The sequence below is a fragment of the Lepeophtheirus salmonis genome, chromosome 9, assembly GCF_016086655.4.
Source record: "Lepeophtheirus salmonis chromosome 9, UVic_Lsal_1.4, whole genome shotgun sequence".
In the NCBI taxonomy this organism is placed as follows: domain Eukaryota; kingdom Metazoa; phylum Arthropoda; class Copepoda; order Siphonostomatoida; family Caligidae; genus Lepeophtheirus; species Lepeophtheirus salmonis.
In genome coordinates, this window is record NC_052139.2 from 18,978,813 (window position 1) to 19,005,112 (window position 26,300).

At 33.1% G+C, this 26,300-nt stretch overlaps 1 protein-coding gene across 1 annotated transcript; it reads right to left on the reverse strand.

Annotated features, from left to right (window-relative positions):
• Window positions 1-20,629: 20,629 nt before the first annotated feature.
• On the reverse strand, window positions 20,630-23,427 carry vtd (RAD21 cohesin complex component verthandi). The gene has a single exon (XM_040719007.2). The coding sequence runs from the start codon at window positions 23,294-23,296 to the stop codon at window positions 21,113-21,115; it is 2,184 nt and encodes a 727-aa protein (XP_040574941.1). The 5' UTR covers window positions 23,297-23,427; the 3' UTR covers window positions 20,630-21,112.
• Window positions 23,428-26,300: the final 2,873 nt, after the last annotated feature.

A 26,300-nucleotide genomic window follows, 5' to 3' on the forward strand; every position in this document is an offset into this window, starting at 1 on the left:
GAAAATGTTTTATGCTTTCCTTAATACTAAATAATTCGCTATCAAAAGTTGAATATATCTTTTGCGTTTCAGATAAGGCTTTAGACCAAAACTCTAGTGGTTGCCAGCGCCCATTCACTTTCTGTTCAAGAACGGCTCCCATTCCAGTATCAGGCGCATCTGTTGTAAGGGTTAGAGGTAACTAGTTGTCCCGGAATGAAAGTTGAGTACTTGAGGATAAACTGTGTTTTTACCTTGAAAAGCTCTTTCACATTCATCATTCAGTAAGAATTTAAATTTTTCTTTAAAACTGGATACAACAACAATGTGCATTTTGACACTTTTTTGATTAATTGTGAATAGAATTGAGCCATGCTTAAAAATCTCTGTAAATAATCAGACGTTCGATTTAAAAGGTTTAAACCCCTTTGGTGAAATAGAATGTCCTAGGAACTCACCAGAGTCTCTACAAAACCAGAAGTATCAACCATCTTGTCGACTATTCCTTTTATCCTTACAGAAGATGATAGCCAATATCGGACTAATATGGATTTCTTTCCTCCCTCATAAGTGAGATTCTCCTCACTAATAGGAATAATATTGAAAACCTCACCCGGCAATTCTGACGCCATAAGACTATGTTTGATTTTGGTATGACAAACCCCCCTAAGCGCAAAATCATGTTCAATTCTCCGGAACCAGTTCTCAACATCCGAAGAACGGAACCAAGGAAGGCGGAGTTTTGCAACGGTCATTGCTAAATCCGTCTTTTCCGTTGTAGTCGGCCATGCTTGTTATTGGGGAGACACAGGTGGTAAAGTTTACTTTTATGGCATTTTTCGAATCACGTCGGGGTCACCAATGTAAAGTATTTAAGGCTCAAATATCCACTTATTATATTCTAGATTAATAATAATAATAAGGAAAAGGAGAAGTGATCAGCTTGATCAAATCAAATTTCAACATATATACTATGGGCAAAGAATGAAAGAAAAACTAAGTGTATCGATTAGAAAAGAAAAAAAACGGTTGTTGCGTGTGCTCTTTCTTCGTTTTTGTGTGTTAATTAATAGGTCGTTGTGGCGTTAACTTCTCCCTCTAAAGTAAGCATTATCTCCTTTCTTTGGGTTAATTATTTTCAAAATGTGTAATAAAATAAGTATATATGAATTAAAATAGAATCATATTATTTTCCCTGTACTAATGTTATTTTAAATGTAACATGCTCTATTCATTAAAGCAGTAATTCATTTTGTCCCTCCCCCAACAAAAAAATACATATAAAACGCAGCTGATATTAACAGGGGTTAAGTAGTACTATATTTCTCACTCCCACCTTATCCTCCACTCTTACACAAATCCCATCTCTAACCATGGGATACATTAACTAAGGATAGAATAGCAATAATCAACAAATATATAATGTCGTCCTAACAAACATAGCTACGCGAACAAAATAAACCATCGATTTTTTTTTCTCTTAAAATTAGGATATTTTGAACACTTTTCAAAGAAAAAGCTATATAACAAGGTCAATAAGGATCTGTAATGGATAAATAAATATAAATTACTGGGAATGCACGAAAGATATGTAGAGAGATTAAATTCAATAATTAATAATGGAGCTAAATTTCATATATTATGGCTATACTAAGAACTTTTTCCAATTCACCATTCAATTTTGATACTATTCTCTGGTCAGTAGTACAATCTTTACTATCAAAGTTTTTCCGCTTATTATTTATTAATTTGCCATCATTATTCTTTTATTCAGTAACAAAATTTATGATGAATACAGAGTGCATATTCCAAGCGATGTTTGTTTTATTACAGAAACAATGATTAAATTTGCATCTTTCTTTTATATTATAATGACTAATTCTTCCTCCTGTATAACCAATATATATCATACTTTTCTCTCTCAATCTTTCCTGCTCCACAAAAAAAGACCCAAAATTTCATATGGTGATTGGTGAATGGCAACATTCTCTTTAACTGTTGAATTATTATTTATTTAACTGTAGGGATATTTACAGATTAATAATTAGAGATTAATAAATTAGTGTTTAGCAAGTCATTACATTTATTCTATAATACAACGTTCCCTCCGAAAAGAGATAGAAAGAAATCCCAAAATCAATAATTAGTTATCCAAACGAGTCAATCAGTCCAACTGCTATTTACCTCGTAAATACTTCCATAAAATTGTAATATTATTTCTCCATAATTTTTCAAATGAAACACATAATATTTTATTCTATACTGTATTATAATATTACTTAGTAATATTTTATTAAAAGCCTAGCTATACAGTTATATATAAGTGGCAAAATGTCTTCATAGAAAAATTAAAATGGCCAATATATATACATTATACATATTATTTATACGACGAGAAATCAACCAAAATTGTATTCCTGTCCTTATGGGAACGGAGTTTAAGTATAAAATAACTTATTACTTCCTTTATTTATTTTTGTAAAAAAACCACTATGGAATAGCCATGACTTTGTTGCTAATTTTCTTCATTTCGGGGGCTCACCCCCAAAAATTATCAACACAGTAACACAATTACTTGTTTATTATAGTTATATGAACAAGGAGCGTTTGAAAAGTTCGTAGAAAGTCTGAGAAATGGCACTACTGACGTTTACTGAAGTTATGTTTAGTTAATAGCATCTCTTGGAAGAATACATACCCACTTTCAGCCAGACCGTTATATTTCTTTCTGTTTGGTATTCGATTGAATCGAAGACGTGGAGTGATTTTCAAAATATGGACGAAAAAGAATTTAGTGTTTTGAATAAACACATACTTTCTGAAAGCCAAAACTAAAAATGACATGGCTTGATAAACATAATGCGGATTCTATTTCTTTCTGTTTGGCATTTGTGTGAATCGAGGAATGGTCCGGAAATATTATGGCCAATTGCCTTTTGGATTTGCAAGGAAAAATCTTCATCGACTATTGGGAAAAGGGTAAAACTATTGATGGCGCATATTATTCATCCTTGTTGGACCGTTTGAAAACCGAGCTGAAAGAAAAACACACACGATTGGCTCACAAGAGAAACTTTCTATCCCGACAATGTACCAGCTCACACCTCAGCAGTTGTGGCCGCGAAATTAATTGAAATTCCAATTCGAGAGTCCCACAGCAGTAGCAATCTCAGTCACCCTCACTCTTCTGTCATTCATCAACATATCATGGATTTTATCAATGATCTCTGTAGTAGTAACCTCAATAGGGAGTCCGGAACGTTCAGCCGCAGTTATGCCCATATGGCTACTCCGGAAATTTTGAAACTACGTTTAACCTTTTCTAATCAAAGGTGCATTCACAATAATGTATATTTAGCTTATTTTTAGTCTCTTGGGGCCTTTAGCCTTGCATAAAGTAATACTTAATCAACACACAAAATTCTTTTTTGCCATTTTTTGAAAACCACTCTACTCCCTCCGATTCAGACGAATGCCAAACAGAAAGAAATAAGCTGATATGGCTGAAAGTTAGTGTGTGTTCTTCTAAGAGATGCTACGAACTACGCATAACTTTGAAACGCAACAGTATCTCACGGACTTTGTACGGACTTTTCAATACTTTTTCTACACTAAAGCCGTGCATCAAGTCGTGCTGAACGTTAAACAGCCCTATGGCTTTGATGAAAACTATCTATAGTAGGGGATGGAGGGAGCCACTGGGATCCTTCCTTTCACTCTGGACTCATTAATAATATATATCAGTTACACGACCACTTAAACTTTTATTTTAAATATATAGCTTGCAGGGGTGGTACTGAACGCTAAATCCACAGTTTTGTACGAACCACCACACACCCTACACGGTACGCGGTTTGGCACGGTATAATAGTAAAATAGGATTTTAATTAGAATTAATGTAGTTTTGCAAGTTTTTTCAATATTTTATTATTTATTTTCTGTACATATCAATTATTCCTATATATACTTTACTTAAAAACAAGGGTTGATATAAAATATACACGGGTTAAATAACACTTTTTGTGAATAAATTTTTTTATCTTTTAATTTTTTTTTGCAAAAAGATAAAAACGTCTATATTTTCCAGTTATAAACAAGACCGATTTGTAGTCACAATATCGCTGGCTGTCGATTTTTTTTTATTCTGCTTGAAACAAAGGTACCCGTAGTAGCGAGGTATCATGAGGCTTACTACGAAACTTTGGAAATTAATCTAAATTATCCCTCCACAACACCCCAACATTTTCGTCAACTGTGATGCATTTGTTTATTTTGTATGTCATCATCTCTTTTTCTAATTCTTTTGACCTTATTTATTTATATATGTATGATATGTAAATCAAATCAATAATGATAAAAAAAAATATCTAAAATTTAATAATGTCATAATATGTGATTATACGAGTATTTATACGGTTTGCACCGAACCAATCCATGGTACAATCCCGTACCATACCCCCCTAATAGCTTGATATATATCAATGTAAACAGACACAGTTGCACTCTCAGAAGGTACATTAGTTTATAGTACATGCAGGGTATTTAGATCAAATCAGGGAATTTTACAAAACCTTAAAATTGTCATTGAAGGCAATCGGAGAGACCTTGATGGCATTATATATTCGATTTGTTTTAGATTCAAGGCAGCACCACACAAAATAATCGATTGGATTAGAATATGGAATACCCTGGCCCAAATTTCCTTCCCAATAAAGTCGTAGCAGTACTTGGCTGATGATGGATCTGGGATTATCAGTCTCCAAAAGAGCGTTACGAATCTTTTGAACGGTTCGAATTGAACGCCAGTCACATTTGAGATCTCCAAAATTGAAATTTTCATTTCGTAGTTAACAAAAATCATCCTGAATATTCTTTATATCTGAAACAGCTTCCGAGTTGATGCCCAAAACTTGAGTTAAGTTTATTTTACAACAACATTTCTGCCGGAGAAAAAAAAAAACAGACGGCATCACTCATGTACAGTTTACATACTGCTCTAAGGAAGAGGCAAAAAATATGAGAATTAGTACAAAGAATTTATTAGAAAACTTTTTTTGTCTTTGTCATAAACATGCATTATTTTATTTGGAATAATATAATGCATAAAATAAAAGACATGAATGTTGCTTAAATATGGTTATAAATATGAATGTTTGTATTTCTTTATGTCTTTTTCCTATGGATATAGATAAGTTTTTTTCTCCCCTCATCTTTGCATGTATCGAATGTTTTGTTTTCTGATAATGAAAATCAAAAGTTTAGTTTTTTTCCTGATTCTGATATATCATTGTAACAGAGATTGCATCCATAATAATACTACGACTACAAATGAATATTAATAGATAGTTGTTGTTTGAGTGATGACGATTGTTTTGAAGAATATAAAGACACACTTTGTTGAGATTTAAAGCGAGGATGAGAGGTTGTGTGATTTTCAACAGAGTTACCTACATAAAAATTGTATAGAGATTTTTCACATGACGTCAGCAATTATGAAGTCGGTAATTTTAGGGCATCAACAAATAAATTCCAAAGCAATGAAAGCCCTTTTTTCATTGCTATGAAAAAAAATATTGGATGTCAAAATTGGAAAAAACAAGTAAAAGGACTTAAATTTTTCTATTTATAATTAATCTATACCTTTAATGCCTAATTTTATTATATAACATATCTTAAAATATATTATGAACAGGGTTGAGGATTCGGATTTGTGGACTTGCAAATCTTTTACATTTTCTTAGAACTTGGACTAGTCTAAATTTAGTGTGAGTAAGGAGTCCTTCCTTCTGTTTTCTGTCATTCGTAAAAGATTATAAAAACACCCGTCAGTCTGTCGCAAAGGAGCTCATCAAAAAATAGAATTGACTATTTAAATACACCATAAACTAGATACCTGGCCTGCTAGTTTAAACTAAGAGGTAGAGGTTCAGACACAATTAAATTTTTTGGAACAAAATTATATTGAATTTCTATTATTAAATTAAATTAAAATATATTCCAAATATTAAATTTTATGGAAAAAAAATTTCAAATATTATCTTGCATTATATATCTTGCATCAAAGAATATTATTTTCTTAGTGAGTGGCAGAAAATTCGTATTTGCAACAATGATGAGATATTTTATTTAGTTAATGTATATGGCCCCAATGTATTCCTTTCTATCTATAAATTATCGATGATTATTTCCTTTAATTATCCCTTCATAAACAGTTTTTATTGCATCCAAGAGATAAACTCCTCCTAAGCCCTTTTATATATTAGGAAACAAAATTAAGAACTGTCAGGATAACATTCTTCTGTTTAACAATATTCTATCCCCTTGCTTAACAGCCGAGTTTCCCAAACTTTCTAAAACTGGCTTACCCTTATTGAATTATACTGAAGACCAGTTTTACAAATTATGATGTTATAAAATCAAGTTATATTCGACAGAGGTCCAATACTTTTTTATTTTGGTAGCCTACACTAAAGTAACCAATGCCATTATGTTCATTTTTGAAAAAAAAACTTATATGTGTTAAGAGGAGGAAAAGGCACTAGAAGCTTATATTATAGGCAAGGGGACACCCTTCCGTAAAGTTTTAAAGTAAAGTATTTAAGAAAGTAGCGCATGGCTACTGTTAGCCTAAGGAAATAGAATGGTAAATATGTTTTCGATAAATGTCGCCTTTCTATGACGTCACTCTGTAGGAGTTCGACTTGTTTAGATGATATTAATTATTCATCATAGTACCTTGTATTTTTTTTTCTTGTTTTTTCATTTTCGTATAAAAGAATGATCATTTTTACTCAGCTAAAATAAAGATATTGAAATCTTAACATTTAGATTACGTTCTTCACATTTTGAGCAAGAAAATATCTTTCGCAGAAGAGGATCAAAGGCCAAAAAGTATTTAAAGCCAGATGTTGTTCCAACCATATCCTCCTAGTTTAAATCAGAACCAGATGATAGTTATGGCATGAAAGCAGAGGCTTGAGAAGAGCATGAGGTGTTGTTGAATCAAAGAGACGGATACAGTCCATGGTTAGTAACAGGGGATGGGCCCTGAAAACAAAGATAGAGAAGGTCTGCAAGGCCGCCCTCACCTCCAAGACAGATTCTTTGGATGCAAGTGGAAAGTTACTTGATGTCCACTAACATCTAAGGACTTCCTAAAGAATAAACTAAATCAAAGAACAGAGAGGATAGATTGAAGCCCAGGGCTCAGGAAGCCCCCTTATAACCCATCAATCAGATTTTCATCAAAGAGTCTAAGTTGCTTAAAATGTTAGTCAAATTTAAGAAACTCACTCTCGCCTATCCTCCCGTAATTCAAACCATATTTAGAAATTCAACTATTGTTCCTATTGGTAAATGGAATCCTAATAAAGATTCTCAAATAGAATATTGTGCTGTTAGGGGAGCAATTAAAATTCTTGGGATCAGAACGGACCCAAACGGTGCCTCTTTTTCGAACTGGACATTTCTGGATAATTATGTTAATTCAACAACCTCCTCTTGTGGAAATTTTAACCTTCAGAAGAGAATCGATCTGTATAGCTTCTTAATAATCCCTAATACCATTTACAACTATTACTTGGCTGGCCGAGAAAGCAATCGGGATGGAATCTAGCTGGCTCATTCGATTGTTTCATAGATTTTATTTACCTTGAATCAAAAGACCCAAATGTCTCATCGGAGGAGGACTAACTCTACTCGCAAGAATAATCCTAAAATATACCAAAAAGTTTTAATTGATCTTACGCGATATCCGAACGTTGAGTGGCGATCCACAATATCATAAAGTGCGTCTTACCCTTGACTTATGCTTGGAACAGATTTCATAAATAATCATCTGGAGAAGTTGTCTCCATATTTAGCAGAAATTCAAAGGATTTTATGTAAAGGAACGCCGTCTTTTTCATCGTCCTCGACCATTGACTTGGTGATACAAAATTTTAAAAGGAAATTTTGTTTTAAAAACCTTTTTAGAACCCAGAAAATTGGAATGGTTGGCTTTATCAAAAAACGATTTAGGCAACAACTTAATGTTCAACTGGGGTAAATTTTTTTACCCACTCATGAAAGTCGCAGAATTTCATATAATGCCCATTCCATGGCATTTGAGAATGTCTTTCGAATCAAATTTTAAAGAAGATGTAGAATAAATATGCAACAAGTTTTAAAAACTTTAAACCTACCTATAGCATGAAAAAAGAGAATTTAGAGCTCAATTGCGAAAATTAATGATGGAAAAAAGTTTTACTTGAACGCAATTTCAAATCTCCACAGGATGTCTAGTTTTTAATGCTCCTTGCAAAGATTGTGGAAAATTATTTAATATAGCAATACATGCTTTTGCTGACTGCCCTGCTCTTTGCATTATGAAGGAATTTATTTCCCTTAACATATCTACATTTCGGGATAAGTTCGTAACTCCTCTGTTATTATTCGGGGTCACATTAAATGTCGCTAATGCTCCAACAAAGACAAGAGCCTTGGAGTTTGCTTCCTCGAGCTGTAAAATTAGAATAGCTGGGATGTTTACTGAAGGCGAACCAGTCAGAAAGGAAGAACTGAGAGCTATTTTTAATGGGACCACTGCAAGGTATTCAGTATTCGTCATCAAAATCCCTAATCTGGATGATCTATTGTGGAAAAATGCGGGGGATCTTATTCGTTAATACCCTTCAATTCGTATATACAATAGGAAGTTTCTTCGTCACCTGATATGCATCCATAGACAGTTTAAGAAGTTATGTGCCTCAAAAGTTGTCTTGTTTTTATTATTACCATTGAAATTTTAGGTTTTTCTTGTCTATTTTTTTTTTTTTATTAATATTTTAATATGAATTCTGAGGATTCTTTTAATGTTTGTTTTATGCCTATGAACATATTTTATCAATATTTTAGAGAAAATGCATGTAATTATGTACATTATCTGAATACCTTGTTTATAGTAATCATATCTTTTGATTTCTGGGATTTAAGTATAAACTATAATGTTTATTTATATACTTTTTGCGTATGTAACTTCTCTATACCAATAAACAGAAGAAAAAAATCATACTGATGCTGCAAAGTCCCCTTTTGGCGTCTCTTTTTTGGACTTGAGGTTAGAGCAAGGAGATCAAATTAGACATCCATAGGCTTAAAAGCATAACTTTCCCCCAAATTATACACAAATTTACATATACCATCTTTGAAGAATACAATTGTATAACTACGGAGGTGAAATCAGGAGAGCTGAAGGCACCGCTTCAGCATCGCTATTCCAGTGAAGGCCTTTGTTCCTTAGAAGGAGAGCACACCATACTTCTTTTTCGCGTACAAAGGACGACTCTTAAGAAAATTTGATTGTCTAACCTCAATTCATCTCAAGGACCTCCTGATGAATTTATGAAAACAAGAGACGGGTTGTTCCAGTAGGACTCATGAGACAAAGGGTGGTAAAGTCATACAGTACTTGGGGGGGGGGTTGACTAGCACAGTTGCAAGACATTTCCTTCTCTTTAAATTCTAAAATGACTCTTGTCATGGTTAAAAAGCTCCCTTGAGGGACAAGTAGCAGAGTTATTAATGCAGACCATTCTTGGAGAACTCCGATACATTAATCTTATCACTGTACCTAATAATTTATTAATAAAATAGTTAAACTTTAGCTATATATTTATTAATTCACGGATATATTATTGTTTCTAGCTTGTAGCTACTCTTGAAGGTAGAAATTAATAACAATATTTTTCTTCTAGCGGACAAAATAAATATATTTTGACAAAGACGTTTTTAAGCTACTAATGCCGTTGGACCTAGATGCACAACTTGGTTTAATTGTTTAAAATAAATTAACAAAACGCGACCGTTAGCTGAGGAAGAACCAATGATGCAGCGTTTTAACATTTTTTCACAAGATGCTGCTTTCCTCTACTGAATCAAGCCATATGTTTACACTAATTAAATCTATTTCAAAATTTTTTGCACGCATAATATTTCATATTTGGGAAAACGTGAAAGTGAGAGGGCTCAAGGGACCAAAGTTCGTAGTATACTCTCAAATCTTATACTGTTTTAGCTAAGAATAAGTTAATATTTTTTCTTTAATTAAATTATGGTACAAATAATATATATCCGTCATCCAAGTTGGAACAAAATTAAATATTTAAACGCTATAAAGTATATAACTCTATTGTTGTATTATATCCTAGTAAACTAACAGAGGAATACAGAACTGATAATTGTATATTCTTATACCCTGTCAAAAACCCGAGTAATAAATTAAAAAGGTTGGTCTCAAAAACTATATAAAGATATGTCTCTTTTAGTTTATTTTGCTAGATGTGTTCATATTTTGATATGTATGTAATGGTAACATGGACACAAGACATAATCATAAAGTATGATTAGTTTATGGTTTTTCTAGAAATATAATATTAATTAGAGTTATTATTTAATACGTATAGAGGTAGGGTTATTTATTAATTTCCTGTGAGAGGTTGGATTGTCAGCTTCATAATTCATTTTAGCATTTTTTATTAATATTAAAAAAAATCTAATTGAGCAAGTCAAAAGAACAACAATCATCGAATTATTTCACGAGGGTCACACTGGTTATCAAAATCACTGCATATCCCCCGATCACTCCCAATTACTTTATAAAGAGATTTAATGAAAGGGGGAAGCCTCTAGAAGATATTATGACCACTAAGCTCACAAAAGCAAACTCAAAGGACTCAAAAGGGCAATGCCAACCAATACAGCCATCTCGATATCTGTGCTTGAAAAGAACCTTAATGTTTCAAAGTAGACCATCTCTTTAGACATAACCGGGAGATAAGACTTTAATCTTCTCAACTAGGACTCAAACACAGCTCAGAAGGCCAGAAGGTTGTAAAACATAAAAAGGCTTATTTTTATGGCATTAAAAGTATTCAATGCCAGACTATATTTTTCTTATATACTGTACACCGATCCAGAAATATCCAAAATTACGGATTTGTTGCCAAAGAAAAGTGTGAGGTCCCATCTATACTCAGAATCAAGTTTCCTTCTAAAGTAATGGTAATGAACCAGATCATTAACAAGAGTGATGTCAAGCCTCTCCACATTTTTTAATCTCGCCTCAAAATCACTGCCAGTGTCATGAAGAAGGTTGCGATACCCTGAATGAATGGGGTGGCTAGGGTCCTGCTTATAGAGCCAAGTAAACAGTAGAATTCCTGAAGGTAAATGCTCCAGACACTAAAATCTTGCCCGCAGCTCTCCTGCTTGTAATCCTGTGGACTAATATTTTTAGGGAATGTTGGAGAGGGAGTTCTGTAAAGTTCGCCACAGGACTAATTACATCTTGAAACGCTGTGAAATTACTAAACAAATATATGAGGGCGTCATTATTGAATTTAGAAGTTCGGTGACATGTTTTGAGAAAATATATTGCGCTTCTTTTGCTATTATTATTCTTTTTACAATACTTAATGAGTTTCACTTATGAATTATAAGGAAACATTATAGTATTACATTTACTTCATCTGGCCTAGGAATCGAAATGCAAACATACAAACATTGAGTTCAAAAGAATAATTATCCCGAACGTTTTGTCCATTGATCTACGTCGTCCCATTATTTTTCTTATCATGGATTACTAGTGCTGGATCGGTCTAAAAAAAACTGAAAAGACTGTAGTCATATCAGTTAAAATAAAATCTCCACTGGGTAAAGTCCAGAATCCTTACTTTTCATCAGCTCTCATGGATCTTGTGGTGTTGTAGGGATCTAAATTGGGCACCTGTTCAACATTACCCTACACAAAATAGTCTAAAGGACTCAATTCCTGTGAGTTAGGAGGGTAAGAACTCGTTGGGACGTACATCACATTCTCAGAATCATGAAAATCTAGAGACTATTTGCTGGTGTGACAGGGTGCCCCGTCTTGCTGCCATATCCAAGGCTGGTCTTTAATGATGCCACAGATCCAGGGAAAAATTTATGGTGCGAAGAACAATATTGTAAACATTGGTGTGACCTTCAGGCCCTGCTTTAAGATGAAGCATAACGTGACTCTCGCTGCTAATAACTCATAGAACTATAAGCTGCTGAGAGTTCTAGCTCTTCCTCACCTTAGGGATGCCATATAGACAATTAGCCCACCATTTATTGTTACTCGAGTTATACTACTGGGTTAGACAAAGAAAATCGCTCCTGAGAAGAAGCAGATAAGATCTTTCACGGGAGGCTATTGTTTTGGCTTGATCTAAGCCTTGGTTCGAGCGACATGTTTCTCCCTTTTTGACGGGATTAGAAACTGTCCCTTGAGACGTCATAGCTGTGGTACTATAAGTCTTTATTGATGACAAGATGGACAGTTGATTGGGTAGTTATATCCATGCCGTCAACGATTGCATTCATTGAATGGCCGGGTTTTTCTTACTTACTTTTTTGTTGATTTTTCTCAAAAGACTTCCGGGAAATCAACATCAGTGGGTCCTCACCATCCTTATAGACACATTATCTGAATTTTTTGAGTAATTGTGTTGTGCACACCACCGCTTTAGCTAAAAACGTGTTGTCTATTTCACTATTTAAATTGCACAAAGTAGACAAAAGTACACAAAGCTTTTGTTGATGATTTTAAAAAAAAAGATGGGAATTTGTTGTCGTAAGAAAGCATAATGAGCAACTGAAGTGATAGAGTGACATTCGTACCAGACTTCCTCCTACACTTAGTTTGTACTCACAAAAATGTATGTCATTTATTTTTGTGAAAAAAGTTATTGAGTATGTTAAAAATAAGATATTTTTGAAATATTGAGCTCGATCCGTAACAATTTTGAAAATTATGAGCCCAACCTTGTGTATCAAAATTTAAAACGGATAAGTATTTTTAAGTCCTTAATTTATAAATTTTCTCACATACTTCGTAAATTTAGAGCCACGGAAAAAGAAACTAGACACATTCTTTGCGGAAATTCAAAATATTATTTAAGTAAGACCATCCCCACTACACTAGGGATGTACTAGGGCAATTCCAGCGTTATGGACGATACATTCAGAGAGAAATTTAGAAAATAAGCTTAACAGTAACAAGCTATTGATTTGAATGAGAAAATTGAATATACATATTTTAATTAAACATATAGGTATAAAGATAAGCCTGCAATATGAAATGTTTTGAACCTTTGGATTTTGAGAGAAATGACAAAATAACCAGCGTTACATATGTTACTGAAATGAATAAGCATTTTGGACTCACTGAACACATGATAAAAATTCTGTGAATTTATCTTTCAAAGACTAACAATGTTAAATATCATTTTGTAGGAAAGGGTTTGAGGTACCCAAAAATCATATTTAGAAAAACTTTTTTTTTCTGTTAAAGAAAGGATCACAAAACATTGTTTTTAGAGATGTAACATTTTTGTGTTATGGATGTGACAAGCTTGAAATAGACAAAAAAATACTATCATAAATAGGGTTTTACCCACATATGTTTAACTTCAGTTAACCAATTTGGCGTAGTCTTACTAAGACAAAGCCAAATTCAATACAAAGGCCAAAAAGTCGATATACCTCAAGAGTAAACAGTCTGGAACATTATTCATTATCAAAACTCTATATCAATCGGACTAAAAATTCGATTTCTTCGAAGAGGATGGAAGTGTGAAAGTTCAATCGAGTCTCAAAGGATACTCGAAACATTTCCAGCTTATGATATTGCCGGACACAGGGTCGAGCAAGAATATAATTTCCTGTTATTATATAAGAGATTATGGATGCCCTTACACTATCAATAGTCATCGGTTGTTCAATGCAAGTAATTATCATATGAAATGTGAGGGAATTGCTCAACTTGAGATTCCACATTCAAGTGGGAAAAATAATATAGTTGATAATCATTGATAATTACATCATCTATGAAAAGAGAGTTTCTCATAGGTATAAATGATTTGAAAAGATTGTCAGTCATCACAGAAGGGGTTCCAAATGTTTTACTGAACAAAGTTCAAAGATTAAATAAAGAGATGGATAAAACCATGGAAGAATTTAACTCTCTAGACGAAAAACTAACGTCTGGACTACAAATGGAATTCGAGTTAGATCACTCTCAACATATGCAGGTGCATGAAACTTTGACGGTACGTCCAATAAACATATATCAACAAGATAATGCAAAAGAAAAGCACTTAAGTCCAACATTTTGCGTGACCAAAGAAGGAGACAATGGAGTCTGATTAGTAGTTGATTACACACGTCTTAACAAATACGTCAAACGTCCAATACATCCATTTCCAACAAGTGAAGATATAATGCGGAGTATCAAGCCTGATTCGTTATTTTTGCTAAAATGAATTGTGTTCATGGCTATTTCCAAATCCCCTTAGAGGAGGAGAGCAACAACCTCACTACGTTTCTTTTACCAGATTGTAAATTTCAATTTACACGTGCACCTAAATGCTAGTTCGGATGAATGGTGTTCTCGTTCTGATCCCATAATTGAAAAGGTATGTGATGCTAAGAAGATAGTTGACGATAACCTTATTCAAGCACCTGATGAACTTTAAACTTTATTGGAATGTAAAAATAATAATGACAAAATTTCTATCCAATCATTTGTTTGTGGGCCAAGTGTTAACTTTGCTAGTAATTCCTTTTCTGGTGAAGGTGTAAAACCAAATGAAGACAACCTCGAGGCTATATGTAAATTTACAATGCCAAAAAATATATCAACTTTACGATCTTTTATGGGGCTTATCAATCAACTCGGACCCTTCGTACCGGATTTGGCCCACATTACTATTAATTTAAGATCATTTATAGAAGACCACGCAGAGTCTTTTGAACAATTAAAAAAAATGAGAGGCGTCATTTCTGCTCGTACAGGTGTATTTGAAATTTTCAACTCTTTATTATTTCAATTGATTTAAATATATTACAAGTTCAAGTGTGGCATACGATTTGTGACAACCATACATTATTTATGTATTTACAAGTTTTCGTGTAATATCATGAAGTTACCCCTGATAATCAGCTTGAGATAGTATAAAGGTTTCTAACGTTTTTGAATTATAGCATGAAAAAAGAGAATTTAGAGCTCAATTGCGAAAATAAAGGATGGAAAAAGTTTTACTTGAACACAATTTCAAATCTCCACAGGATGTCTAGTTTTTAATGCTCCTTGCAAAGATTGTGGAAAATTATTTAATATAGCAATACATGCTTTTGCTGACTGCCCTGCTCTTTGCATTATGAAGGAATTTATTTCCCTTAACATATCTACAGTTCGGGATAAGTTCGTAACTCCTCTGTTATTATTCGGGGTCACATTAAATGTCGGTAATGCTCCAACAAAGACAAGAGCCTTGGAGTTTGCTTCCTCGAGCTGTAAAATTAGAATAGCTGGGATGTTTACTGAAGGCGAACCAGTCAGAAAGGAAGAACTGAGAGCTATTTTTAATGGGACCACTGCAAGGTATTCAGTATTCGCCATCAAAATCCCTAATCTGGATGATCTATTGTGGAAAAATGCGGGGGATCTTATTCGTTAATACCCTTCAAGTTCGTATATACAATAGGAAGTTTCTTCTCACCTGATATGCATCCATAGACAGTTTAAGAAGTTCTGCACCTCACAGATACAAAATGGGAAAAAAAAGATTTTAGGTTATCTTGAGATATAACTTCGACCATCTATTCTTGCAATCGTTAAAGTTATTATTCATCACTCTAATTTTTTCATTAAAAAAAAGCGGAGCCCTTACAAACAAGCCTGTCAAAATTAAATAGAACATTAAAAATATTTTTATTACATTCAAGATCAGTCAAATATTATTTCTTAAAACCGTCACTATTACTGTTGTTTTCCAAGTTTTTTAGACTTATTTATATGTTTCAAATACGTATCAACCTTATTATTCATCTCATTTTCCAATAAGTTTTCGAAAAATGCAAATTTTGAAGAAAAAAATTTAGTGCACAATTCTATCTTTGTGATGACGACTAATATATTTTATTCTTACTTGGGCTGTTTCATCCCTTGGAAGTGTATCCCACGGTACATATGTACATACTATGTATATTTAAAAAAAAATGTATTTTAATTAAAACTCCTTCAATTGATTTTAAAGTAATTAATATTTCTTATTCATAATATATTTATTTAATTAAAAAATGTTTTAAAATATTATAGCAAATGAATGTTTGTAGTTAAATACTACTTTTCTTCTTAATAGTGTAATACTGTAAGCTTTAACTGTAAGAAACAAGCATTCTGCCTGAATAAGGTAGATAACGAATAAAACAATGTTGATGTACAAGTGTATAAAAGTGTTTTCTTCAAAAGTTTCATTTCTTTATTCCTGGCTTTTTATCGCAGGCTTCTTTTGACATCCCTACTCAAAAAGTGGATAAAATACATTTACTAACTACGATATTAACATTAGCCAATTATTATTGAACAATAAAATGTGCTTAAAAAAATAACCAGACCGTATTCACAAGGGAGAGAGTGACACCATGCTACTATTAATTAGTCGAGACGGAAATTTAGAGTATTTGGAAATAGGGTTTCTGATTGAAAAAGGTTGTTCAAAATACTTATTTTCTATATATATATGACTTGGCTATAGGATATCCTTTACAGGCAATCTTGAGCAAGTTTTCTTATAAATTACCTTTATAATCAACAGTTTGGCAACTTTTGTTAAAAAAATTATTCCTCCTTCAAGCATCTTGATTTACAAGACTTTGCTCAGTCTCAACTTTTCTACACCAATTTTCAACTGTCCTGAAAGGTATCTTAGGACTATCTACAGCGTCTCTCTACCTTGATCCACCCTCTAGCATACCAACAGCCTTAGCCCGTGTCTGTAAGGAATCTTCCTTCACCATGTCTGATACTCAATTCAACAGATGATACAAGTTTCTTTCTCAACACTTTTATAGTTTTGTCTTATGCAATCGCCTGAAATTATGGATTGAGAAATTGTTTAACATTGGCTGCATTAGACAAAATTCAATTTTCTCCGATAAATAAATGACATTTGCTTTGAAGTAATTTTATATATATCAACATCAATTTTTGGACATAATATATATATAAATTATAATACAGCTATCAAAGGGTGACCTAGCGTTGCTCGAACCAAGGAAGAAGCGGAAAATAACAAAAACAATGGTCAATATTTTTTCTTCTTAATGTTTAGTCCCCTTCGGTGCTGGCAAGCATTATTATATAAACTGGGACTATATAAAGGGGGACTTCTTTTTGACTCACAAAGCCTATAGACTCGAGTAATTACTACTTTGAGTTCCATTACTCAGAAGTCAGCAGAAGGAGGGAGGTGGGGGAAGTGAGGAGTTGGAAAGACATTTCATTCATGGTCGTTTGGATGGATATCTCCTACGTAGGAATCGGATTTATGGATTCACACCCATCCATACTTCCCGTTGATAGGAATAATACCCAATTCACATGCCTTCTGATCTCGACTCTTAAGGGGAGATCTCTTGACTGAACAAGTGCTTCACTCGTTGGATCTCATCTCCTTTAATGGAAAGATTGTTAATTGTGCAAGTGCCTCTCAAGGTCAATGATAGTGCGTTCTACTCTTGTTAATCATTGTCTTTATACATAAGTTCCTCAATATCTTCTACGGAATCATCGTATATTCTTCTACATATAAGAAGTAAGGAGTTCCATAAAACGACAGAAAGACGAACCAGTGAGGAACAGAGAGAGTTCTCTTCCACCATCCACAGCTCCATATTTGAAATTCTTGAAAGTCAACCCTGCTTCGTCTCCCACCCTAGAAAAAAAACCTATTTCATTTCAAAGAATCCTTCCGTATTTTTGATTTATGTACAGGAGAAATCACGCATCATATTTATATCAATTCCATGTATAAGTTGGACTTTGTGATATACGGATAATTATATAACCTGGACTCTTCAATCTTACGCCTGATTTCTTTATTACTACGGAGTCTCTTTTGTCATTAGAAAACAAGCGCAAGATGATTCTAGACTCCTAAAGATAATGTGCTTCTCTTTTCTCGATATTTTGGTCTACAAGGCATATTTCCTTCTGATATTACATATTAATAGTTCTTTGGTCCACAAAAAGAAATCATTCCCGAATGAATTAATCAGTGATGAACAAAAAATTATCATTTCTCATCCACATCTCCTTTGTTGAAACTCTTGAAGCCTGTTTCTTCGAAAATCGACTTTTTTTTTTGTCTCTTATTCTGAGAAAAATATTTCCTTGTTAAGAATCCTTCAATTTCCTTGATGTATATAAGGCAGAAATCCCTGGGAAAAAGTAAAAGTCAATCTTAGACTCTTAATGATTATGCAGCCTTTTTTCTCGATACTTTTGTCTGCAATGCAAATTATATTTTTCTGTTATCTGCATAAATATATTTTTTGAATTGTTGAGTGCTAAGTGATTATGTGATAACAAATTATAAGTTACCTCTTAACTTCTTTAGACTTATATTTGAAAACCCTCATATAATTGCAATTTTGAAACTTAGTTCGCCTTAATCCTTTTCTAAAAAACTTAATTGCTTATCCCCATATTGGAATATTACCCCCATGAAGATTTAGGATCTCTACACTAATAAAGATTATTAATAAATGTTTACCATAACAGTTCTTATATATATAATTATTAGTTATTTTAAAAATACTCATTCATGACATATCGATACAGACTTTTTTAAATTAAAAGCTAACTATTTATATTTTATCCTACTTTTCTTTGATTTATACCTATATATATATATATTATGAAAATGTATTATTATTTTAAGATCTGAATAAAACACTTTTTAAAGAGTAAATCCTTTATTAAAGGAAACAAAATGAAGATTCAAGATTTAGAAGATAACTTAATAATTTTTTTGGAACTTGAAACAAGAGAATTCGACCTTTTTTACCCGAGTGTATCCTACTATTAGCTTCATTTATGAGATTTTTGCTAGATATATTTAAATCCAACTTTAGCAATATAATTATCAAAATGATATTGTTTTTATACTTCAACCCAATGGGAATCCCCTGTTCCTAATAAATTTACAAATAGCTTTGTAAAGCATCCTCTTAGATTTGTCGAGTTTTGGTCGCTGGGAATATCATATTGTAAAGCTAAATAGCATGTAACATAGTTAAATATAATAAACCTGAAACCCTTTTAAGATCATCCCCTATTAACACTATCTTCAAAAGTATCAGTGCATAAAATTATATGATGTTTTTATTTTCACATTTATGCTTATTACTTGATTTTCATTTAATACTCTTAAGTTTCTAGTATAAATTCATTTCTTTATTTATGAAAAAAATATATATGTAAGATTAACATAATGATATATGTTCACTTAATTAAAATAAATATATTGAAAAATGGTCATATATGACTTAATAAATCCCTTTAATGCTACGATATAACTACATAATACTTATTTCATTTTCTTTTTCTTCTATACCTACTGAGGTATAGTATGAAAATAAGATACAAGTCCCCCTTTATATAGTCCCAGTATATAAACATTGTATATAATTTTCAAATAACTATCATGAATTTAAAAATACTGTATTATAAACTTCAAATAACATAACACATATACGAATGAAAAAATTTGTCTAGATGAAAAGTCCATCTTTTATTTTTGTCAAAAAATTGCTACAAATCCTGGATGACCTATGAAAAACAGGGTCTAGTCAAACACTGGTTGCCTGAAAATGGGGAGTTTCAGAATTAGTTATTTTCATAAGTATCCAAAAATGGAGGTTTTTTATATAATTCGAATAAAGTCACCCTTTCATCTGAAATAGAACAGTTTCCTTTATCCGGATCTTTCTTGACGTGGGAATTCCAAATTACAACCTTTAAGACAAAATAAACTCTCATGTTACTCCATGAAGGGGACCGTATAATAGGAAGATCTTCCCTACTTTAATAGAATTTACTGGAAATTTTAAATTAGTTTATCATTAAAAATATATTTCTTTATATCCATAGACCAAACCATGAACTATTTTTTATTAACTAGCTACTCCACTTTCACAAGCAGTATCGTGTCATTTCTTTACCTTCATCTATAAAAGTACATAACTATCATTCGATCTTCTAAAATTAGTGAAACCTGAATTGGTATCATAACTGCTTAGTATTACTATACGAATCATTATCAAATAGATGAAATATTTTTGGGAAAATATTAGCACGCGAACCGAAGTATTAGAACTAAAAATACAAAATAGTGTTTCATTCCTAACAAGTACACAACTTCGAGTTAAATTCGAAGTATTTATTAAATATTCCACCCAAAAAATGAATGTTAAGTTATATCCGTTAAATGCGTATACAGAGCATAGAATAATTAGCTACAAAAACCAAGCTCAGAGAGGTAGCAGGTAACTACTAATAGCATAAGCAACTAATTTTTTAAATATTTCTTTTATTTTGTAGGTAGTATTATACATAATTCCCCTAATAAAAAAGTATAGCCTAGTCCCGGAAAACTAAACAATCCTTCTGGGCAATAAAAAAGTTGATTAAATTAGGATTGTGACGTGAATTAAAACACTCATGTACATAGACCGTATAAATATTTTATTTGTACAATCACATAACAGAATATATAATGACATTTTATATTATATAGATATATTTATTTATTTTTGTTTATAAATATGTTTGTATGTATAGAAGGGGATGGAGGAGTATTTTAACATACTAAAAATTGAAAGAAATGTTCAGACAAGACGAGGTAAAAAAAGGGGGTCAGGTGGGGAGGGGGGAACATAAAATGAAAATACTCGCTGCTCAAGGCCTAAAACTATAAATATATGTAGCATCTTTAATATTGAACGTAGGCGTTTGATTGAAGAAGGCATGCTCTTTTCCACTAAAGGCAAAATGTAAAAGAGACGAATCAATTCATTAAAAAATCGAAAATAATCATTCTAAGTATTTATGCGAATAACCCTCCTAACAACACAGATTTAACTCAAAGAGTTTTTAATAGTTCCAATTTGGAGGTGCTAAAACCGGAAGGATCGAAAATGCAAATAAATTAAGTGAGATCACTAAGAGCTCGTGTAAAAAACAAAACAGAAATATTTCGTATATCGATCGACGTTTGGAAACCATTCAGAATACGGCTGTATCAAACTTAAGTCCCTTAGTGATTGAAATATCTCCACATGAACCAGGTTGAGATACCTCGACGGCCATCACTTTTTGTAAAACTAACATAGAATAAAATTTTTGCGACGCTTGCTTTCGTGAGTTCCCACGACTTATATTAGCAAATACAACAGCATCTTTCGATTCAAACTTGTTTTTAAGTATTTTACTTAGTTGTAATGCTCTTTTATTCAGTACTCGATCCTCATATTCCTCAATCGTTTCTTCCTCGCCCATTTCTTCCTCATGATGCGATCCTACAGACATGGGGGCACAATATTCATCATCTGAGGGAGGATCATGATGAGGTGTAGGAGCCCCCATACTATGAACACCAGGAGATACATCTCCTTCCTCATTAATCGAATCCCAGCTCATATTTTGGTCAGGTGCAGTGTCATTATATCCTAAGTTGTCAAATGGATTCTCTGGAGGCTGAGTTTCTGGATTAGATGAAGTAGATTGGATAGGTGGTACTGGTCCAGATGGAACATCCGTGGACAAGTTTTGTTCCTCAGGTGGAGTTAAACCCTTGTTTTCTGGATTGCTCTCCTTCTCTTTTTCTTGAATCAAATCCTGATTAGAAGAATCTTCTGGCAATTGTTCTCCGGCTGCAGCAACTGCAGCAGCTTCCTCTTCTTCCCTTTGTTTTTGCAGCAAATGACTTGTATCATACATGTCACTATTGTTCATCATAGCCTGTTGCTCTCTGCGGTATGCTTCTGCTTGTGCCTGAGCAGCGGCTTCATCTTCTTCTCTCTGAGCCCTTTTAGACGGTGAGTCTTCATTGACAGTTTTACGTTTACGAGGAGCCCGTCGAGGTGCCTGGACAGGTTCATAAGGGCTTTCAGGTCGCGGGGGAGGGGCTGCACCGTGTACATTTTCCAACATAATATTTTCACTGTCACCGAGAAGTCCAAATTCTTCATTATCAGTAGGTCTTACAGTCAAACGATTCTGATAAAACTTAAAGATAATATTGTTATTCAGAGAACGTCCAGGAACAGCAAAAAGTTTCTCGACACCCCCTGTTTCCTTCCAGTGCATGAGCCTCTTAGTGGGGGGTGCCAGATCCAAAGTGGTCACAATATCCGCTGTGTCCGACAATTGTGCTTTCATTTCTTCTCCGGCAATGGCTTTGACTTCATCTACAATAAGCTTTCTTTTACGTTTTGTTCGTACAGTGCCACGGATAGCTGAGGCATCTACGGGAGCTAAAGCAAAGGATTCTTCCTCGTCTCGTATCAAAGTAGTTTGATCTACAGCAGGGAGCGAGACTTCCTTGACGGGTTCTTGGATGGGTTGTATTGGAGTTGGGGCACGCTCCTCCACACTGGATTGATCCACAGGAGGAGGGGAAGCAATGGCGGAGTGGGACTTTTCTGGCTCAATGGAAGGTGTTGGCGTGGGCTCCCGACTACTCATGAGGGGAGAAGGAGGGTGATCGGGAGGCAGATCTCGGAGATTGGAAGGATCGTCCTCCTCCTCGTCGTCGTCGTCGTCGTCATCGTAGAGGCCCCCTCGCTGCACATCAGAGTCCTCGTTGAAGATGATGTCGTTCTTGGGCGGGTGCTCCTCTTCCTCGTCGAAGAGCGAGCTCGTGGGTTTGCAGGGATCCTCATCCAGCGGAGGCATGATCAGGTCAGACATGAAGGCCGCGTCACTTCCTCCGCCCCCAGAGTCCAGGTTCAGACTCCCGTAATCCTCCCGCATTGTGATCTCCTCCGCCCGAGTTTGGTGGTGCGTGAACTCCGCCGTGTCCAACACATTTTCCTGCGAGTCCGGAACTGTCGTGTCAAAGTTATGGAACACTTCGGGTAAGGTGATGGCGTTCACGGCGGCCTCACGATTCGTCTCCGGAAGATCCACCACACCGGGCCGAAAGGCCATCTTGATCTTCACAAAGGCTTCATTACAATCCGCCAGGAGGTACTTGGCCTTACGGGAATAAATCCGAACCACACCAAGGAGTAAATGTCCGGAGGTTCGCAAAGCCATTTTCACCTTGGGCTGCAGGATTCCCTCCACAGATTTCTCAATGTTCGTCTCGAACACATGAGCCTTCGTTAACTTCTTGTCCCAATGGGCCGCAAGCCAAATACGGGCCAACGGTCCCTTCTTCGCTAACACAAAATGTGCGTAAAACATCACTTAGAACATTCTCCTCTTTCACTCCAAATATAAACACTGAAATAAAATGGCGGAAAAACAACTGCGAAGGGACGCCTTCATTAGGCTTTTCTTCTCTCTCTCTCTCTCTCAGGGGCACCACATGAATAGTACTACTTTCTCGACTCATACGACTCTTCTACCTACGCACGCCCAATTGCACATTCTGATCTTTGAATAAATTAGTAAAGAGAGGCTAAAGATGCTTTTAGGCAGGCAGGGCAGATTTCAACACCAGGCTCGGATGTTATTTTATTTTTACGCGGCAAATCCTATTTATTTCAAAGTTGAAACTGTAGCTACATCATAAATATATTTTTTTTTGTTAGTAAAAAGGAAATTTTATGACAGGAATTTTCTCATTCATACACAACTTTTTATTCTTCAGCTCCACCTGCTTGTAACCGCTTCAATGTTGTTACGTAGGTATACGTACAACTTATTTGTAAATAATAAAAGGATGATGTGGAACTCTTGTTATTTTTTTAAATTAATATACTTCCCCGGGACTGACAAATTATATTATTTGATTTTTTTATAAATGTAACATTAATTTTTATAATTTACGGATGATTCTAATGCATCTCCAATGTAATACTTTTAAGTTTGTTTAAGTCATTAACATTTGTTCTAACTGAAAATATTTTTTTTTTGGTTTAAATGCTTATTATTATTTTTTTTTTAATCAATGAACTATTTAATTATAATTCATAAGACAGTTTTCAATAGTTTAAAAAGAGGATAAGTGATCAAATGATGAAATTGTCTGATATTTGAAATTTTGTAAGGTTGTGTGATTTATCACAAAAAATTACTTATTTCCGTAAATAAATAATTATATTTTGTATTAAATATGGCAAAAAATTATAAATTATGCATTAAATGGCTTGATGATAATTAATAATGAAAAGAATATAATTTTTTTTTAAATAAAACAAATTATGAAAAGCGTCCAAATAGATCAGAATATTATATCGTTTACCATAATTAATAATCATTACAATTAATTATTTAATCCATTTTTAAACATTATCAATTAAAAACAAGTCTACTTTTTCTGCTTTGTAATGTAAAATAGAATATTATTTTAATCCGTATATACTCACGGTAATATAAAAAGTGTACATTTTTCAATTCCAATAAACTATTTTTCTATCATATACTTCAATAAAAGTACAATATTAAGTACTTCCAATCTCTATAGACTGAAATTTTGTGGTGGGGGTTACAAAATATTATTGTTTATGTATATATTTTTGATGACTTTGTTAAGATTTTGGTGAGGAATATGACTAAAGCCTAACCTCCTCTTTCCCTTAAAGAATCATCTGATAATCCCATGGTGAGTATTATATATACTAGAAATGACTAATTAAGTATACAGTTTTTATAAGATAGATTATTTACAGTAATACCTTGACATACGAGTTTAATTCGTTCCTGAACGAAGATTGTAACTTAAAGCAATTTATCCTATTAGCAATAAATAAAACAAATTAAACTTGAAGCGACTCTCACGTTCTGTCAACAACTCTTAACCAGTTCGTATCTAAAATATAAAAATTTTTTGTATGTTAATGCGAATATATGTTGAGTACAAGTTGTAACTTCAATAAAAAAATTGTACAAATTGCTTCAAAAAATGAGTTGAAATATTTCATTTGAAAGATTGACAGTACTTGGGATGAGGATCATGTAATAATTGAATATTCCAAAGATGATCGATATTTTTATTATGTCATTTTTGACTATTTTTATAAAAATTACAAAAATATCTTTTCTGTAGCACATTATAAAGTGAAATACTCAATGTTATATTAATCATAAATACATAATAACCATGTATTTTTAATAGATCAAAATGAAATGAAAGTACCCCTTAACAGTTATTAAGTAGAATGACCAATGTTCTAATTAAATCATATATTTTAAGAAAAAGAAATTCCAGCTTGTACAATTTTCTTATACAAGTTGCAACTTGTACACAATATATATAAAATATCAGCTCAACTGTAGAAATCTTGTACAAAAAATATCTTCGCTACTATGTTGTTCTTATAAATCACTCAACCTATTACGCATCCTGGACTGTCGTCATAACTTTAAGAAAATTTTATCTATAAATGTTTGAACAAATGTGTTAAGATCTAATAGCCAATGTAATTTATATTAAATTGGGGACTTATTTATATTGGCGTGTAGGATCCATGGAGGAGTAGAAATTTGTATGAATATCAGAATATATCAACATATCTTGCGTGAGGCTGATTGCCCACGCCTTTTTTTTATTTGTTGACCTGATTGCTGATTCATCATTCTATTATGCAGAAAAAATAGGAAATGGATCATCTAATAATTTAGAGAGAGGGTAACTTGATACAAATTACTGATACTTATAATATTATTATGAAATAATTATTGTTCTAGAAGAATAATAGAACGATAATATTATGAAGTTGCATATGGAAAATAATAATTCAAGGTCAAGTTCAGTTGAGGAGGATGATAGATTAAAACTCTCACAACACATGGCCAAATGTTTCTCATAAATCAATCTGAGTCATTACGTATATATTTTAATAGTAATATGTATTAGCATTGACTTACAAATAAAATTCATTAGTAAACATGGATTGTATATTTATATAGAGGCCCAAGTATAGAAATTAAGGCATGAATGACGTATTACACAAAGTAATGAAGTCATTTTCCTGTGGATTTTCTTGCTCTATTTAATTAAGTAGGTATGTAATTTTATCTGTAATTAGGATGCTTGGAAAAAATGGAAGGAAAAAAAAATGAAAATTGACAAATTAAAAAAAATGGTCCATTTATTTTAGGCTGAACCAATCGATATAAATATAGAGAAGTTTGTCTTTCTGTCTGTGTGAATATATTAGTTCCTGATGTAAATCATATAAATATTTTTTATATAAAATAAAATAATGTAGTTGTATTAAGGAAATATTGCAGGCGTGTGCAT